The sequence below is a fragment of the Elgaria multicarinata genome, chromosome 2, assembly GCF_023053635.1.
Source record: "Elgaria multicarinata webbii isolate HBS135686 ecotype San Diego chromosome 2, rElgMul1.1.pri, whole genome shotgun sequence".
Lineage (NCBI taxonomy): Eukaryota > Metazoa > Chordata > Lepidosauria > Squamata > Anguidae > Elgaria > Elgaria multicarinata.
The window spans coordinates 39,510,573-39,531,001 of record NC_086172.1 but is presented as its reverse complement, the minus strand read 5'-3'; the positions used below and the strand labels follow the sequence as shown (position 1 = coordinate 39,531,001).

Below are 20,429 nucleotides of genomic sequence, written 5' to 3'. Positions count from 1 at the left end.
TAGGTATAGATGAGCCCCTAGTTATAGCTACCTTTAGTTGGATTGGGGTCTTTATTTCTATCCAGCAGAAATTGGATCTCACAGTCAATTGTTCTCAGTAAAATTCTAGTGCAGTTGAAATCGTTATATTGATCATTCAAGTATGCTGTGATTGTACATGAGAAAATGCAGTTTATTTGGAAGATAGCAGGAAAACTATCTCTTCTTTGGTCTGGTCCAATATTATTTGGACCAGACTTTATTACTCAATGAGTTGCCTATTATTATTATTATTATTATTATTATTATTATTATTATTATTATTGCCTTTTTCAAGTTTTGGTGTAATAATCTACTTGAATAAAGAAAAATACAGAAATAAATCCTCCAGACTTTGATCGAATATTAAATAATGAAGTTTACAATATTATTAACTCTAACAAAAAGGGTGATCAAAGAGGTTCAAATTTCTCAGAACAAATTGTTGAGTAGCAGCTGAGGGACTATAAGAACAAAGTGTCATAAATTCTCAAATTTCTCAAAATGGCAAATGTGGCTCAATGTAAGCAAGTGAAAAGTGATGTTGAGACCAAAAAATCCCAACTTGAAAATAAGCTGATGGGATCTGAGCTAGCAGTGATCTTGAGGTCGTGGTGGACAGCTTGATGAAAATGTCAAAGCAGTGTGCGGCTGCTGTGAAAGAGGCAAATTCCAATGTTGGACATAATTAGGAAAGGAATTGAAAATAAAACTGCCAATATCATACTCCCCTTATATGAACCTATGGTGTGACCACATTTAGAGTGGGTTCAGACAACATGATAACCAACGGTGGTTTAAATAGTCAATGGATGGTTATTTAACCCACTGTGGGTTATCGTTTTGTGTGAAGGGCACTGTTAATTATTTCCTTGGCCACCATTGGTTATTTCATCAACCACAGAGTTGCAAGGCCAGAGCAGTCAAAGTGGTGGCTGCCGCTCTAGCCCAGCCAGCAGGATAGTTTTTTGGCAGCAGTGGCTAATGGGATACAACCAGGCAGGGAGAGAGAGAAGGGGATGAGTGAGTCAAGTCAGCATGTTGATCCTAATCCACACCACAATTCATCATGTTGTGTGGGGATTACTCCCTAGATAAACAACTGTTGAGCAGATTATTACCCCACCATTGACTATTGTGTTGTCTGAACGCAGCCTTAGAAAATCATGTACAATTCTGGGCACCACACCTAAAAAAGAATATTGTAGAGTTGGGAAAAGTGCAGAAAAGAGCAAGGAGCTGGAGCATCTCCCCTATGAGGGAAGGTTACAACAGCTGAGATTGCTTAGCTTGGAGAAAAGGTAAGTAGGGGGAGACATGATAGAGGTATACAAAATTATAAATGATGTGGAGAATGTGGATAGGGAGATTTTTTTTCCTACCTCTCTCATTAAACTAGAATCCAGGGTCATCCCATGATGCTGATTGAGGAAAGATAAAAGGAAGGACTTCTTCAGAAGTGCCTAGGATAAAGAAACAAATACTGGATGATGCCCAATTTTTTTAAAAAATGTAAAACCCAACTATTAAAGCACACAGGGATTTTTGTTTGCTTGTTTTTGTTTTAAAATATACATTAGCCATCAAAAAGCTACAAATTGCTTTAGCAGCCTATGAAGCCAAGCACTCTAATTCAATGCCTTGTTCTATACATTTTAGCCAGGCAACATGTTTTAATTCCCAGGAATGCCTTTTAAATAGAATTCTCTCCCAAGAGATACCCAGTAGGGTCTTCTGTGGAGGCTTTTAAGAGGGATTTTAAAACTTACCTTTTTTCTGCCTTTCAATTGATTGTATTTGCTGCTGTTACATATTCAGACTGCATTGCATTGTATTTTGTATAGTATTTTAACAGCCTTATTTTAAAATGGTTTACATTTAAGGTGGGTTTATAATGTATCAATATTGAATTTTACTGTTTTATATTGCCACCTGCCGTGCGAAGACTAGAGTCTTGAAATACAGCTACGAAATACATGAAACAAAATGCAATCAAATGCCTAGGATTGTGAGCTACACAATGTTGAGCTCTGAGTGCCTTTGGCTGCCAGTGTTTTTAGTGAGGGAACGCTGAGCTCAGTGATTCTGTACAGTCACATGTGAAGTAGATTGGATGCTTCTAGGCAGAAGCTTATTCCTCTCCGAAACTAGCAGGATACAGTTTCTCTGTCTTAGGAGTGAATAAGTGATTCAGGGTTTGCTTCATTCGCTCTGTAAAGGTTTTACCTTCATCCTTTGGAGGATGCTGCCCTCCTGTGGGAGGACAAGCTATTAGAGAATCAGGAAGCCCAATTTGTGGCTCACTATCACGCTCTATAGGAGCACATGAGAATGGAATGCAACAACAAAGCCTACACATAATGTAGGTGACACATGTACCACTTCTTAGTAAAAACATTCACGAATCTTTAGTGAATAGCTGAGAATCCCGCCAGATAGAACTGCAGACCTGTCCTACGCAGTTCCTATGCGTGTGCATTTGGAGTCAGTGGGGCTTCCTCACAAGTGAAATGCGATGGCATCCTTCATGTTTGCTGGTTTATCCATTTAACATCTTCTGTACTGCAATGGCCGTGAGATAATATTCATGGTAAAGACTGCTTTGAAATTGAACAGGTTATCCAGCTGTGTGCTAGAAAAGCAGATTTTTTAATTCCCGATAGGAGCTGTGGCGCCTTGTGCCATCCATACACCTCTCTGCATTTTTGCATGGCAAGGATGGCTTAACAATCGGAAACAGTGACCTTAAGTAGGATTGGTAGAATTAATTTCAGAACTAAAAAAATGTTGGTTTTGTTTTCTCATTCAGGGTGTTGGGATGCGGAGAATGCTGTTCTTCCACTCTGCTTCTTACAGCAGTGTTTGAATAGCCTTCTGTGCGTGTCTCTCTCCTAGAGGCAAGGCAAGCCATGAAAAAGTGATTGATAACGCAGCAGCAGTCACTCAGACTGTGCTATGCTACGCATGACATGGACAGGGAGAAAGGAAGATCCCTAGAGAGAGCGTTTGCTGTGAGTGGAGGAATGGAAGAAAGATGGAGGGAATGCTTTTGCAACCTGGGGACAAAGGCATGACCTGTGCTACTGTAAAGACTTTCACCAGCCCTTTAATACAGACTGGAAAGCTGTACAGTAACTCCTGTCGGACAGAGCTAGAATAACCTTGCTATTGCTACTGGCTGCGGCTCTTCCACATTTTCAGGGCATTCAGCCCCACAGGTGTGACCAATGACCTCCAGCTCCAGAATTCTCAGAGGGAGATGAGAGGTCGGGAATGATGCCTTACACAATCAAAGAGCTTATCCACACATCTGATCTTGGTGGTAGCTATTCCACAGCTGCTATCACTTCTTCTGGTTGTAAATGACTGACGGGGAAAAAGATAACAAAGGAAAAGAAAGAGGTTGAGAGAGAAGATAGATCTTTGATGTCTTATCTTCCCGCACAGCTGGTGACATTACAAACCCTAAGAGACTCAAGGCTAGGTCAAGAAAGACACAAGTGTGCCACCTTGGTTCTTGTTTTCCTGCAGTTCCCTCGAGAAGCACGATTAGAAGTTTCTTATAATTGTCACTTATCTCAGATCAAAATGAATACATTCATTACTTTTATTTAATCCACTTCCAAAGAAATGTATATTAATATTGGTGGGTGGGTGTTTTAAAGAGCTGTCCTAAACAGATGTTGTATCTACTGGTGGCTCCTCATTCAGTCAGCAAAGTACTCCAAGGCCACCATTTTGAAGATAGACACACACACACACACACACACACAACCAAACAAAACAGTCAACAAACAATGGAGCCAGGTTTTACAATTTATGGGTATTTTGAGGCTACACCACCAGTGAATCTGCAGAGGAGAGCTAAACGGATCTGCAGAGTTCACTTCCCGCTTGCCCTAGAAAACAATTGTGTATGACATGGATGCCTGTGCTGTTGCAGAGATTGATGGAGGAAGGGTGAGTGGGGGATGCAGGCTGGGGTGGGAGGGAAGGATCTAGGAGGAAAATGAATTTGGTGGCGGGAGAATTAATCAAAGAGGAAATAGTGTTTGAGTTTACCTCTGTCCTGTACTCAATTTATGTTCCTAGGCTTCATCTACACTACTGCTTTTAAAGCGCTTTAAAGCACTTTGAAAACGTTTTGAAACCTGTATATGCAGTGTGTCCTGGGCCCCAACAGTTGTTAAAACTGTTATAAAGTGCTTTAAAGCAGTAGTGTAGATCCCCCCCCTGGACAAATCATTCAGTAGTTTGCCTTCTGTAAAAGGTTGCATTAGGAAATGCTGGGTCAAAGGAATGGTTTGATGTTCAAGGCTCATGGGGCATCTTTGCCTTGTACTCAGTTTGTGGCCTTGGGCAACTTACTTGTCTCCACTGTTTCTAAACCAAATGCCTGTTTCTAGCCAAATGCCTCTGGTAAGTCTACAAGTAGAATATGAAGGCAACAGTTACTTGTCTCCGCCATGTGGGACTCAGAGGTAATACCACCTCTCGCCATTTAGCTAATACCAATTTCTAGAACATTCCCCATGAATCTGTTCAATTAATTGAAAAAGCCATTTTTCAATGAATTGTGACATGCATAGGATTGCACTGTAAGCTACCACTTCTTGTTTGCAGATTACTCTTTCATTCATCCTTAACGTATTACAAATCAGTTTCATTGGAGGATTCCCACCCCCCCTGCAGCAAGTTCCAATAGAAGAGCAGGGGGAATATCCATCCATTTTTACACCCAATAGAGTTCAGAGGTAACAACAGAGACATGCAATGTGAAAATGCATACCCTACAGCGGGCTGTCACCCTTCATCGCTTATAATAGTATCTGTGGGTTTTGGCCCCTAGGGTCATAGGAATGGACAGGAGCTTGACATTCCAGTAAGCAATATTGGCCATGGAATCATAAAGGCTGATTTTGAAGCTCATAAACATCATAGCATAGCCAGTAAAACCATTAAAAACAACAACCTCTTTTCTGCTTTTCCATTGCTTAGAGGGCATTCAACATTTGAACTCACAGGATTTTGTTTTTTTAAATGTCCACTGACTTTTACAGAAAATGCATAGCGACTATTAAACAAAGCCCCGCTATTCCCTGTGTCATTGCACATAGCCTGCACTTCGTTCCCTGTAATGCGGAGTGACTTTTAAAAACTTTTTGTAAAGGTCATGCTGTTTATGCTGAACAATATATGGTACAATTCCCCCTATAAATTAGAAACATGTTTTACTGCTGGCTGCTCTGTTCATGGAGGTGAACAGGATTTGAAATGGGAAACAGTTTCATACAGGGTAAAAACAGGTGACTACAGTACCACATTTGCCACAAGTCTCCATAGGTTTCAGCCATGTGATGAGTCCAGGATTACCAGATGCTGGCACCTTCAAAGGACTGACTCTTGGCATTATTATAGAAAAAAATCCAAAATCCAAAGTAAATGCAGGGTAGGGCAATATTTTTATTAGGCCAACCAAAATTTCATGTAATAGTGAGCAACCTTTCAAGATCTTCAGAACTCTTCATCGGACTAGGGCCATTTCTACACCTGCCTTTCCCCCCAGGATCGTCCCTGTGCATCCAAATGACACACAGGGGATCCCAGGAGCAGGCAGGGACGATCCCTCCATTCGCCTGGGATAATCCTTAGGTGTAGAAAGGGCCTAGATGTTAAACAAAGCAGGGAACAAAGCTGGCTGATGTGGAAGCTGCAAACCCTGCATTTAGTCACAAGATTCAGTTAGAATACGGGAAAAGATAGCAGACCAATAGATTAGGCTTTAGTAGGACTATCCCTAAGTGCTGGGATAAAAATATATATACAATGGTTGATGTCCCAAAGCGGCAAGTGATCAGCTGTTTTCACTAATATAGGAAGGAGCAACAGCACTAAGTACTGCTGGAATGAAGTACCGTACATTCAGAAGACCATTCAGAAGACAGTCATTTAGCAATAGCAGTAAAGAGGGAGCATCAACTTAATTCCCAAAAATATTTGAAGGAAGGTGATCCAGTGTGATTGGGAGTGTGTTCACTTCATAGTTCCTGTGACAGCTTTGCTAGCTCTGTCCATGTGATCAGCTTCCATCAAATGTTCCAGAGGGAATGTATTGCATGTTTTTGCATGGTAGAGTATGAACCAGACCAGCGTCTTATTGTTTCATGCTAAGCCTTGCAGACCCTTGGCCCCACTGGAACATTGTTTAGCTTTCTAAAATGTGCCTGAAGCTTGTAAGAGATGGAGAACCTTCAGCCCATGAAGCCTCCATGAATTCCTCCCAAAGGCAGGGTAGGCCTCTGAGCCCTGCACCCTGGAGGAATCACTGCTGTTATCTCCAATTACAGATCAGAGATAACAGGGAGTATTCCACCCCCCGCATACTGCTCCCACCCACCCCGAGGTCCTGCATGGGATGGTGAGAGACAAAGGGGGTGCTGAACTGACCAGGACCCTTTCTCTACACTGACAGGACACCAACCTGTTTCTCTCTCCACAGGGAACTACAAAATGGGAGGGGGTCATGACATCAGTGGGTGAGGCCCACTGAAGAGTGCCCAGTTTGCAGGGGGCTGGATTCTTAATGTAGTTTTCCACCTGTGCTATAAGTGTATCAGCATTTCAAGGAAACAATACACCAAATAGGAACAAACATTTTTAAAAAATATATGGACGGTATTTCATATATTATTTTTCTCTCTGCACACTTTGATTAACAGGCAATGTTGGATTTGTATAAATCTTCATTCTCCTTTGATTTCTGGAGGGAGAGATAAACGGTGTCCTATCTTCAGGCACCACTGAAATATGCTGTAGTAGTCTAATCCTGCCTTCTCTTACTGCTGTGTAACTGTTAGCATCAACTTCCACTTCCAAAAAGTCGAAGCTTATTTGACTTTTGGTACTTATGGAGCTTATTCTTGGGTACTTGGGTTTCACAGACCTACTAATAAGCAATTTGGTACTTCCAGAGGGCCACTTGCAAGCTTGGATTAGGTGAACTCATGCTGCATTCAAATCAATACTCAGCTTTACTGAGTGTTTAGCAAAGAAAAAAAAGGCATTACTCATCACCACTTCTCTGGCTATCCAAGAAATAACTCACTTAAATGTATTTGAAAACATAATATGGTGGGGGAGTAAAGGCTGGGTAACAATATATAAAACCTTTGTCTTAAATTCTTAAAGAAAATATTTCATAATCCAAAGCTGTTCAATTTTCCACTTTTTGGGGGAAAAACGAAACGACCCTGGGGGTGTGGGGGACAGAAAAATAGGGTTTTCCCGTTTTTTCCCCAGGCCTTCACATCTCTACTACTTAGCAGACCTACCTAGAATTACTCTGCTCAGCCTATCCACACTCACACCCCTTTCCTCAACTCCAAGCTCATTCACTTTGCCACTCCTACTTCCTCCTCTGCCATCAGTGGCCCCAGCTGGGAAAATGTTGTGTGTGTGTGTTGTGAAGAATGGGCTGGGAAGGAACAGAAAAAGAGCAATGCTGGGAGGGAGAGGGAAAGTGAGAGAGAAAGACCAAGCCTAGGCGTAACCAGCAAGGGCGCAAACAAGAAACATCATCAGGCCAAGCAGGTTGCCAGATGCTAATGTACAGGCATAGCATCAGCACTGAATGGCCCAACCAGCAGAGGCCACAACTGCTTCCCAACACAGCAAAACAACAACAACCCTAAGGGCCTCCATTCTCTCCCACCCACCCATCCAGGTAACCAGCAACCTAGGGATCCTCCTACACAGACTACTCATTCCAAGAGAAAGGTCCCTACAGAAGGATTCTAGATTTCTGAAAGTCTTCCAGCCTTAAGTCACTACATCCAAGCTTTCTCTGGTGGGAAACAAGGTCCATGAGTGGTCTAGGAGGAAACTCCACTTATAAGCTGTATCTGAAGGCTGGATGGTCACCATGGCAGGGTAGGCAGGGGCTTGTGTATCTAGCAGTATATCTCTCTGTGTTGTTGCATGGAGTCTCCACTGCCAGAACTTTACACATCGCTGCAGGAAGGCTTATGACCTTAGTTAGGCATGGATGTGATCCAGACTTAGTCATGCTTAGAGCAGAACCACAGAAATCACTGGGACTAACTCAAGTATGTCTAAGTCTGGATACAACCTGATATAACTTCATGGTTACCTGAGAGTTTCAGATCGGAGGATGTTTAATTTGTCTGTATAACAACGATAATTTTAATCTCTTCTCAGACCAAAACCAACACATTATGGAAGATGCATGAATGACTCTCTAAGTTTTTGCAAATAGCAGTTGTGGAGCATGATCCAGGTCCAGACTGTAGTGCAATTGGTTACCTCTTTATCCATGTGTTTCTTCTCTGATGAAACCCCCAAAGCTACTATTTGCTATCGGGGTGGGGGGGTGGGGAATCATGTAGTCACATCCCTCATCATTTCTTCATTCCAAAGTGGCAAGACATTAACAATCAGGCAGCAGAAGTTTCTACTTTATTTTGGAAACCACATTTCTGTTTATTTTTGTTAAATTTTAGAAATATCTATGGTAGCGTGTTTTTTTAAAGAAGGTAATTTCTTAATAGGAAAAATAATAATGAATAAATGTTAACCAGTACAAGAGAGTTAAACTATAATGATGATATATACTAAGCTAGCTCAATATTTCCTACCAAATGTGATTGTCAAATATTGAGGCAAAGTCTCTGAGGATGCTATTGGTCCTTGAGTAATTTGGTACAAATAGTAAATTTTAATTTAAAATACTACAACTGACTACCAAAAAAACCCTCAGGAAACCAATGCATATGATTATAGATAGATATGGGGCCACGTCCAATGCCAATGGGCTGCTGCACCCCTGCTGCTTCTGCTGTGCTCCACACAGATTCCGTTCCACAAGTGAGACCCACCACAACAGAGATTTAGTACTTCTAGGAAGAACACAAAACAATCAGAAAAAGTTCATTTATGGAACGGTGCAGGTCAACAGAGCTCTGCTAACCTGCCCTGATCCAGAATTGAGTGTTTCTGCTAGTTTTGGGGTTTCCTAGAGAGAGGGTTAAATATCCATTTCGCAGATAGTGCATCCTGCTTGTGCAATGGAATCAACAGGACAGGACGACAGCCCTGTTGGATACTACCCCATGTATATAGTAACTCACTGATCCTTTTTGAATGGGAATGCCAGAGCAATTATTTGTTCCACCCAATCACTTCATACATCAGTGCCCTCAGCTGCCTGGCTTCATAGGTCACAGTGTTCTTCCCACTGTGCATCTTCTCTTCCTCAAGAGGTTGTTCAATCACAGCTGGGATATTTCGGCCATACACTTCACAGTGCTCAAGAAACTGGATACATTCTTGAATGACACTGTCACGCACCATAATCACATGCTTACACATATTTTCCAACAATGACAGGAAACATCGTTTGGCATAATACCAAGTGTCTGTACCAAGCTTTTTGTTGTAAGGCTCCAAACTCTTAATCACCCTGGAGATGCCAAAGTCAAAGTTCCCTTTGGCACAGTAGAGAGTCCCAATAACTAGATTGACAATGCAGAGGTGGTAGATCTTTTTATCAGGCTCATGGTATGAGAGCTGCTCTTCTTCCTTTTCAATTTTCCTCATCAGCTCCTCTGCCTCTTCATTTTGGCTAGTCATGATGTAGGAAACACACAAGTTAGCCAACACAATGGCACTGACCTGTAGGATATTATCATAGTGCTTTTTTACAATAGGCTCATAGAAACCAATGGCTTCTTTGTATTTGTTCTCTTGCATGAACAGTACATGAGCCACGTTAAGTTTCCACACTTCATGATCCTTGCAGAAGTCCACTGACTTGTGAAACATCTTCTCCAACATGGGATAGTTCTCCATGTCCCAATAAATCTTTGCCTGAGCCATAAAGACAGGGACATACTTCTCCAGTGTCTCATCATACTCATTAACTGCCTTCCTTAGAGCCTCATCATCTCGATTTTTCCTAGATTCCTGCACCTCCTTGGTCAGCTTTCTCAGCTGCTCCGTTAGGGCCCCTGCCAGTTCATCAAGCTTATGGAACGCCTCATCAGGGGCAGTTTGGCAAGTGATCATGGCATCTAAGAAGTTGTACAGATATGGTGTCAGAAGCTTATAGGTGAGGTGAGCATTTTCAGCCAGCACATCTGCAGCCAAGTCATAGTACTGGTACTTGCAGTAAAGAAGCAACAGGTTCCCAAATGTCTCTGGTGGGCAGGGGTTCTGCTGCAGGAGGAACTGCATTTTCTCAAAGCCTTCAGTGGGCCGCCGATCCATGTTCATCAGAGCTTGGTTGTGCAAGGTGACTGGATCCAGCTCCTCCTCAGCCCGGGGTGGCATGTCTGTGAGGGCCTCTTGACATGCCTGCACATTGCACAGCTGATACTCAATGGCAGCCTTGAGGTTGAAGGCCTCCACCAGGGCTGTGCGATGCAGGAGCAAAGTGTTGCCGACGCTGCGGACATCCAGGCCCTCAGTGTTGGTGCCCACACTCAGCTCCGGGTGCTGCTGCATGCCCCGCTCGATGATATCTGCAATGTGCTTGAGGGCAGGGGCGTACTGCTTGGCGGCATAGCAGCACAGCGCCATGTTGTAGGACAGCTCCGGGCAGTAGCCGAGCACCTGCATGGCCGAGGCAAACTTGCTGCAAGCCTCCTCGTGCTGCCCTTCGCGGTACAGCAGGCAGCCCATGTTCACTTCCGCATCCGGCAGCTCCGAGGGGTCTTCAGCCGCCCCGGGGCTCCCTTCCGTGGCCGCTGCCAGCTGCAGCTCCACCAGGGCCTTGGCACTGGAGAGGTCGCCCTGGGCATACTGGGCGGCCGCCTGGAGGCGCAGAGCTCGGCTCTGGAAAGTCGGGACGTCGAGCAGCGGGACGGTGGCGCGCAGGGCTTCGGCGTAGAGCCCGGCCTTGTAGAGCGCCTGCGCGTGGTAGAGCCGGTACTCGTGGAGCTCCGGGTGCAGCGCGCCCAGCTGCTCGTAGCACTCGGCCGCTGCCGCGAAATCCTGCAGCTGGTAGTAGCAGTAGCCGAGCAGAGACAGGCCTGCGCGGGAGCGGCAACTCCGCTGCAGTTCGCTGCTTAAGATCCCCACCGCCTCCGCGAACCGCCCGGCCCGAATCAGCCCGTAAATTGCCGCGGTGAATTCCCCGTCGGCTATGGGAGCGACCCCCGAGGCCATCCTGGACAGGCCTCCGGCTTCACGCAGAAAGCGTTGCCTAGGCAATGGCCGCCCCCGGAAACGGAAGAAGCTCCGCCAGCCCGGCGTCGGTTTCTATGGCAACGGCACTCCCAGGAACAGAACGTTACGACGCTGCCCACCGACATCTGCGCACGCGACGGAAACCAACGTTTTTACTCACCTGTGTTTCATCTCTTCTTACGCAGCTGTGACGTTGCCGAGTACCCCCTAAGTTCGGAATGAGGCGCGTCCTTCGATTGCCAAACGCGTGTGAACGACGGGCGGCAGCGTGAACTACGTATTCCAGCATTCAATGCGCACGACTAATTCTTCGCCTCCGAGCATTCTGGGATATGTAGTTCTTTTATGGAGGGGTTCGGCAAGAGAAACGGAACACGTTTTGGGGGCTTGTGACGTTGGAGCCGTAGAGCGTTAGAAGGAGGACGGAATGTGCCTGTAGGCCTTGCTCCGTTATGATTCGCTTTTTAAAAAATGAATAATTTTAATTCTCAACTGTCCTGGAAATTCATACATTGATTGGAAAGAGAGAAATAAACTATCCAGTGTTATTTGAAGGGGCAGTTGCAAAAGAGTAGCTAATAAACCTGTAATGTAGCCTGCTTTAAAAACCCGCAGATTGGTGGCGTGGGGTTAACTGCAAAGGGTTAGTGAGAGTGGTATATTGCAGGGTAGTTGTGATGTCTTCATATCGCATGTCGAGATGGGAGTTTGCAACCATCTTGTATTATGAACTGTATATTTTGAACCTTATATTTCAAGCAGGGCTGTATTTGATGGTTGCTTACAACAACTCTTTAATAACATGTTTCCAAACATTTACCTACATGATTTTTATTGGTGAAATATAACCACCCAACTTTTTACACACAACAAATTACACACAAATGGCCATTGCGTGCATCTGGCCACACTGTTTGTTAAGTTCTGACTGGGCCAAAGAGATCCCACGTGAAACCCACCTTAAGTTGCAAAAGAAGGCAAGACTAATGGGGGGGGGGTTGTATAAAATAAAAAAATTATGTGCTCTTTTAATTAATTTTATGTATTTGATTTATATTGTATTGTACTAATGTTGTTCCCTGCCTCAATCCAAAGGGAGAGGCAGCTAAGAAGTTGTTGTGAAATTGCCACCTTCTTTACTCACTCACTTCACCAAAGCCATTCAATTGAATCCAGGGGGGGATCTACACTACTGCTTTAAAGCGCTTTATAACAGTTTTGACAACTGTTGGGGCCCAGGACACACTGCATATACAGGTTTCAAAACATTTTCAAAGCACTTTAAAGCGCTTTAAAAGCAGTAGTGTAGATCCCCCCCCCCCCAGATGTATTGTGCCTCATTGACTTCCATGCAAATGTTATGTTCTCTGTCACCATAAGAGACCCCAAATCAAACTAAGTGCTACTTAAATCAGTGCTACTTAAAGGTTGGAGCCTCTCGGTTGTATCCAATATTAGTCTAACAAGTCCCATTCATTTCTAAGTAGGATTAACACTGGGTAGAACCCACTCTATCTCTATGGATATGCAGGAGTGAGGAAAGTTGGGCCTACTAAAATTGCCTCCTTTATACAAGTATTAATGCTACAGAGACTCGGTCTTGCTTTGTGTATGATCACCCATATAGGAGGAGGGTAGTGTGAGGTATGTGCACAAAAGGAAAGTGGGGGAGAGAAGAAAAGGAGCTAAAAGCATGACTAGTGAAAGTTTGGAAAGACTAAGGAGGTCTGTCCTTAAGAGACTGCCAACCCTCCTGTCTTTTACAAAGGCTCATCCAACTGAGTTTTACAAGCTGGTTTTATTATAGTACCAATATGACATCACTCTGCTTAGCAAGATTGTGCTCCTTAAGACCTGGTGAGCAGAAAGTAGGCTTGGATGTACTGGTAGATCTCTGGATGATTCGAGATAAATCAGCTAGGTTTTCTGATACCCAATTGTGTAACAATAGTTACAACAAAATGACTCTACCCTAAATTATAGTACTGAAAGCTTGTGGAAGGACTGGGAGCTCCATTCAGTCCTTCACACTCAAACCAAATTCCTGGGCTCAGAATTCTTTAATTTTAAGTGTATGTCTTCTTTTGCATGAGGTGCCAGTTGTTGGATCTCGGGGCTCTAGTAAAATACTAATTAGATCCCACAAACCAGATGAAAGCTTTCATGAAAAGGATGTGCAGCGAGCCTTTGATAGTTTTGTGGACGGACACACAGTTAAAGTGCAAGTAGCGCATGCAACAGCGAAGAGCTTATTTGAGTATAAACCCCTAATACTTTCCAATCATCTTTGTTTTGCTTCATGGAACATTACACTTCTCAGGCTAATGGACTTCCACCTTCTAGCTGAAGTCACTAAAATATTAATATGTGTTCTTTGCACTCTGTATTACATTTACTACACTGTTCATATGCTGTGTGGATATAGATTTATGGTTAGATTCAAAGCCCCCTTCAAACAGTTGCTTTCAAATGTTCACTACTTCTGTAAAAATAGATTTATTTTTTTTATTATAAATAAAAAATCAGAAGGTTTCTTAATCTTTAGGTGTATTTGGAAAATGGCATAATGCTATTAAGCATTATTTTAGACATTTGAAAAACACAAAAGAACTACAATAGAATGTTCACGTAGGTGTGAGGGGGAACTACAACTAAGGGTGCAGTCCTATGCATATTTAGACAGAAAATTTCCAATAACACTTCCCAGCCTTCATGCCTGACCGAGGAATACTGGGAATTGTAAGACTTTTGTCCTGTCTAAACATACATAGGGTTGCACTTCAAGGAAATATGTATAGCAGTCTTTCTTGACCTAGTGTCCTCTAGATGTTTTAGACTATAACTCCTAGCAATCCTATCCATTGGCCATGCTGGCTGGGGCAGATGAGAACTGAAGTCCACAATTTCTAGAGGCCAACAGGTTGGGGAAGGTTGAAGTATGCAGTTGGTTGCATGGCATCTAATACACAGGGTTTATGTTGAGCCCGGCAACAGTGAGGTTTGTCATAAGCATCTGAGACAGAAGAAGTCTACAGTTTGTATTCATGCAATCTGCTTCCAGATCTGCAGGGTGAAGAAAGCATTCAACAATAGCAGATGGAGGGTCACGTTCAAATGAAAACACAAATCACAAACCAGAATTGCCCAGGCCATTTCCTCTTGCTCTTACTGTCCTCCTTCATTCACTTTTGATAGGACCTTGGAGATCAGAGGCTGATAGGCAGCACTTTTAGTAGGGCCTTTTAATTAATACTGTAATTTGGTTAAGCAATAAATGCAGTGCAATGGTATAAAGAGCTACAGAATTAACCCTTCACGGGGTTTCACACTGTTCAAGTAAAGCCAAGGAAATGCAACTTCTTGATGCAGTTTAGGTTTTCAGCTTCCAAAGATGACAAAAACTGCACACCTTGTAAAGCAGGAGTTGGGAACCTCAGGCTCAGGGGCCAAACCTGGCCTGCCTGGGGCCTGAATCCAGCCTTCTGAGGTTCCCCAGATGGCAATTGAGGTTCCCTTCCCTTAGCCCTACTGTCCTGGCTTTTGCAGTATCCTGCCATTTCGTACTTGAGAATTCATACAAATGGCACTTCTACCCTGGAGAGTGATGGAAGGGCACCCTTTGTTGGGGAGAGGTGGCGTGTGACGGGTGAGGTGGTGGTTTAACCCTGACCATTGTTTGCAGGATAGAAGTGGGACACTGGAAAGCTGTCTGATGCCAAGTCAGACCACTGGTCCATCTAGCCCAGTGTTGTCGACATTGACTGGCAGCAGCTCTCCAGGGTTTCAGCCAGGAGCTTTCCCAGCTGTACTTGGAGATTCCAGGGATTGAACCGGCATGGTTTTTTTTAAAACTTTCTGCTCCTGGAACACCATGTTCTCAATCCAAATTGGGGCCACATGTGCTTACACAGGGGTAAAAGCACAGCAGTGAACCTTTGGAATTCCGGAATTGTGCAACTCCAGAGAAGAAAGAAAGACTGACCCTTGGTATCAAGAACATGGTCAGAGGGACCAGCAAGGGGAAGGAAGAGCTTTGGCTGCATCTGTGCTTACATGTGTGGCTGGAAGGGCTCTGCATGTAGCAGCAGCTTCTCCTGACAGAGGGCACTGTACAGAAATTCCGCTTGTACTTGACAGTGGAGGTTCAGTGATTGGTGGCACTAGGAGCCCTCCATCTCAAAGAGTCCATAGTCTTAACATGGACACTTCCTTGGAAGAAAGCCCATTTGAACATAGTGGCGACTTATGAGTAATATGCATGGGAACATGAACCAGAGTCTAAAAGGATCAAGGACATTCACTTAGAGCACCTCTACATTAAGAAAAAACCCCTACACCCTTACCAGGCTTTCTTCTTCTGGGGTCTTTCTGCATTTATTACGACTCCTGTGATGACCACTTGAAAACTTCCCCTCTCCATAAAGTTCAATGAAACAATGCCATCTAGTGGCTGCATTATAACACAACACTGACTTTACTCACTGGGGATATCTCACAATATCCTGTGATAATTTTAAATAGTGTATTATCTCAGATCTTTTTAACAGCAAGATTACTCGGGGGAGTGCTCAGAAGATGTCCTGGAGACTGATGGCATCATGTAACGGACTCGCAAATTTCCATGAGTGACCAATCATGAGTGAATAAATTGCTCCTGTAGAGAAGCTCTTAGAAGTAAATAATTCAAATACTTTTACAGGGAAATTTGAACATTTAAGGAAACAGATGGTACTTCTATCTTTTCTTTCTATGTTGCCCAATGATCATTAAAGCATACTGCAAATGAGTCCCAGTTAAAACCTGAAACATTCATTTAGTGATTTATTCATTTATTTAGTGAGATAGAACAAACCCAAGTTACCCATTTCAAAATTATCCTGTTAAAAAAGTTGAAATAGAATTTCTGAATGAGCTAAGGCAAACCAATGAGTGATATTAACAGGCAGAGATAAGAGAGACGTACATAGTCATATAAATTCAAAATCCATAGTATATGCATTTTTATAGTATATAGGATCCATATGTTTAAGGGAAATCCTTAATTTAGCTATGCACATGTATGTTATCACACACAGATTGATAGCCAGTCTATTTCTCACACAGCTGATTGGTGCAAATCTAACATGCCCATAACCTCAAACAACAAATCAAAAAGTTCTAATAAAAAAATTGATTAAAATGAGATATTCACAGATATACAAGACAACTCAAATGCATAATTAAGGATCCTCTTATAAACACAAAACCCTCTTTATTACAACTGATTTATATTCTGCTTTCATATTGTTCTGCTTTCACATCGCATAAACTTCCTAATTCATTTTTCAGATTTTGTAAGATTGGAAGAGGACCAGCTCTGTTCTTTCTTTGCATTTTATCATACTCTGGCCGTCCTCTTTCTCCATTTCTTTCTCTTTTTGTACATACATGAGCTCATGTGACATAGTTGAGGATGTGTCAGATTTGGACTGAGGAACTACGGGTTCAAATCCTGACTCAGCTGGTGAAGCTCACAAAGTGACCTTGGACCAAGAACTATCAGCCAGCCAATCTCACAGAATTGTAAAGGATATATTTTTGAGAACCTTCAGCCATATCTACACCTGCCTTTTCCCCCAGGATTGTCCAAATGACACACAGGGGATCCCAGGAGCAGGCAGGGATGATCCCTCCATTTTCCTGGGATAATCCTTAGATGTAGAAAGGGCCTTCCGATATTCTGCCTTGATCTCCTTGGAGGTCAGACAGGATGCAAATGTAATTTATAAATAAAATACTGGTGAATTGGTATAATGATTGACAGTGCGATCTTGTACATGGGGCGGTATATAAATGTAATAAATAAAATATAAATAAATTATTATTGAGTACAATGGTGCATACTCCCAGGTAAGTGGGTATAGGATTGCAGTCTAAATTTTGAAAGTTTTTCAAAACAAATTGTTCCACAAAATATTTAGGATTTCTTTCATTTTATTATGGGGCAAACAGCTTATACAGGGCAGTATCATATATGGCTGCTGCACTCCTGCTCATTCCGTTGCACACTGCTAACATAATGGAGAGTTAGCGCTCTGCTGACCTGCTCTGTTCCGGAAAGAAGTGTTTCCGCTTGTTTCCAGTTCCTTTACAAAACACTAACTCCCTGTTGCCTTAGTGTTGGGCCCCACTGCTACATGGGCAGCACAGGATACGGCCTTTAAGATTTGCCTGGTTTTATTAATGTGAACTATAGCTTTTGATATTTTACAAGTTCACTTTTATATCAGATGCTCCTAGTGCATTTTTAAAATTTGTGAATAATGGCAGCGGATGTATTGATTACTATTGAATAGTCAATGCACCCACTGCTTTCTGAATTGCTTCTCCTGTACTTTTCATGACAGTGGCATACCTCTATCAGGAATTGCATGTAAAGCCATAATGGCAATTTCCTTCGGTTCACATGACCATTCTTGCATTACATTTCACATGCTTTTTCCTGATTGGGACATTAATACAGTGTCAAAATTAATATATACATGAAGTAGCAAGTAAATTGTTGTCCATCACATGACATTTTTCTTCCTAGTTGAGTGCTGGCAGGTGGTCTGAGGGGGGAGTATTGTGGCAAAATAAACAATGACAAAATTGTGTCATTGACTATTTTGCCACAATTACATGTATTTAGAAGCTATTGTGTGTTCTTGTAAAGAGAAAATACAGCTCTTATATCAGTGCCAGAGTCTAATATTAAGATTCAGTACAATTTAATAACAGAATATATTTCCTACACGCAAACTACTATTTTTTCATGGCCACAAACAGTAACAATTTGTTGATTCATATTGTGTAAATGCTTTTCAGTACAAGGTGGGAACCAGATTGCTAGACCTACATTTCAACCCTAGGAGTTTCTTTAGACAAATAGCATTCATTTCTATGAAATTCCAAGGAGCTGGGATCTTTTAAAACAAGGTTCAGCTCTTCAAATGTTTGGCAACTCCAAATTGGGGAGCAATGGGGAGGTATAACCACTCGAGTCTACTAAGGAAACTCAGGGACTCAGAATCTCACAACAGCGATTTGAAAAGACGTGAAGGATGCTTGACTGAATTGAAGGAGTTGCTTCGGTACATGTTTGAATGTGGAATTAGTCAGGAGAGGGGCAAGTGAGGCAGGGGGTGGGGAGAGTGAAGCATCAGAACCACTGCATTAGTCAGCAGTTTCTGACTTTTTGAATTTTGATCCACAATAGAAAAGATACCACAAGACACGGGAAATAGATGGAGGCAATTACAAATAGCTGCGTGATGGATGGTTGACATTGTTAGGGCCTCGAGTGTATGTCAGCTCGCAATGGTTTTGCATTCCCGTCACTGCCACTGCTGTTGCCATGGGCAACGATGTGCTGAAGCCAATAAAAAGGAGAGGAAATGAGGGAACACTCAACCTTGGAGGAAGCTGTAGGTTATGTGCTATAAATTATGTCACACTTAGCAATATGTCGTATCAAAATTCAGGAAAGCTTTATGTAGCTGCCAGCAGGACCAAGTCAATCACAGTGTCTGTTTTTGCCATAAAGCACGTATTATATAAATAAGCCTTATACGAGCTTAAAGCATGCCACCCCAGCTCTATTTATTATTAGGGAAGAAGGGGGAGGCGGTGGAGAGGTAACAGAAACAAGTTGAAACAGTGCAGGTATTCATTTCTCTAGTAACATGGATTTCCCCTTAGCCTACCTGTTCTATTATGCTTTGGCAAAAGAATTCAAACAGCAGGGAGTTTATTTGATTTGTGTTTTGCTATAGTAGTATATCTCATGTAGAAATTCCAAAACTCAAAGCTGGGCAGTACCTTTATAGGACTAACCCAAATACCACAAAACAGTGAGCAAGCTTTCAAGTGCCCTAGAACTCTTCATCAGGCTAGCTGGATAAAAAGCAGGTGGGGAGGAGAGAAAAAATGGGCCAGAAGTTGCAGCTATGAGGTTTTCAGTTTAGATCCAGGCTCAAGATGGAGACTGCAGACTGTATTAGGTTACATGTAGTTCTTTACATGTTTCTAGGAACACAAAATAACTTAAGATTTCAGAATTGTTTTCAGAGATTAAAAGATGCTCAAAAATGCTCTATGAACCTTGTGCTTAGATGTTTATACAAGAAGTGGTAAATCTCTGCAGTCTTAAAACTATGGGCATGTCTACACCAGCCATTTATCCTGGGAACATTCCTGTGCATCCAAATGACACACAGGGGATCCCAGGAACAGGCAGGGACAATCCCCCCATTTTCCTGGGATAATCCTTAGGCCTATGTCTACAATATCTGAATTCAGGATTCATTCCCAGTGGTGCTTCTACAGTACAGCTACAATCTGTTTGTAAATGTAAACCCTACAAGAGATGAGCATAGCACTTTGCTTTTTCTTAACAGGCAGTTCTATAACTCTGAAATCCTAAATACAAGAAGTATCCTTAATACAGATTAGCATGCATTCAGGAGACTGACAGAGCGAACAGGTTCACATTGCAGCATTCAGCACTCAAATCGCCAAGATTCCTACAGAAACCACCATTCACGGCTATTCAATTGAGAAATAAGATGTTTGCACGAGGTGCTGATCCCAATTTAGAAACAATTTGAAACCACGACACTGATACGATGCATTCAAACTGCACTGTTTAAACTTTACACGTACAAAGAACCTTTCACTTTGCAATGTAGCTTGATATGCCTCTACTGTAATTTGTACTAGAAGAGGAGGGAACTTTGCTTTACCCAATGCGTTTCGATGCAAATATTGTAAAGCTGACACAAGTCTATTTCCCTTTGCAGATAAAAGGGATTGGTTTGCAGCATTGGAAGTATGGGTGGGTTGGTGTTTTTTTTTTTGACTAAAATTGTAAGTTACACAATTGCCCAGATTTGGGCCCCAGTAGTCATTTCCTCCAATGGATGGTATGGAGCCTATCAATTTGGAAGCCAACAGGGCTATCTAGACATAAGGTTGTGGTTTCTATATATTTGAGCAGGCCCCTTAAGTGGTTGAGGTAGTAGAAGTTTGCCATTTAAAAAAAATAAAAATCCCTTAAGTGGCTTGACAAGCACCTGTCAGCTGTGGTGTCACTTGCGAGAAACGTAGGGTACTTCCACATGAGGCTTTTATCCTGCAATCGTTTGCCCTCAAACATGGAATTAAATGGGGAGTGCAGTTACACCCTC

At 42.6% G+C, this 20,429-nt stretch overlaps 1 protein-coding gene across 1 annotated transcript; it reads right to left on the bottom strand.

Annotated features, from left to right (window-relative positions):
• Positions 1–8,560: 8,560 nt before the first annotated feature.
• On the bottom strand, positions 8,561–11,231 carry IFT70B (intraflagellar transport 70B). The gene has a single exon (XM_063118600.1). The coding sequence runs from the start codon at positions 11,200–11,202 to the stop codon at positions 9,196–9,198; it is 2,007 nt and encodes a 668-aa protein (XP_062974670.1). The 5' UTR covers positions 11,203–11,231; the 3' UTR covers positions 8,561–9,195.
• Between the last annotated feature and the right edge of the window lie 9,198 nt (positions 11,232–20,429).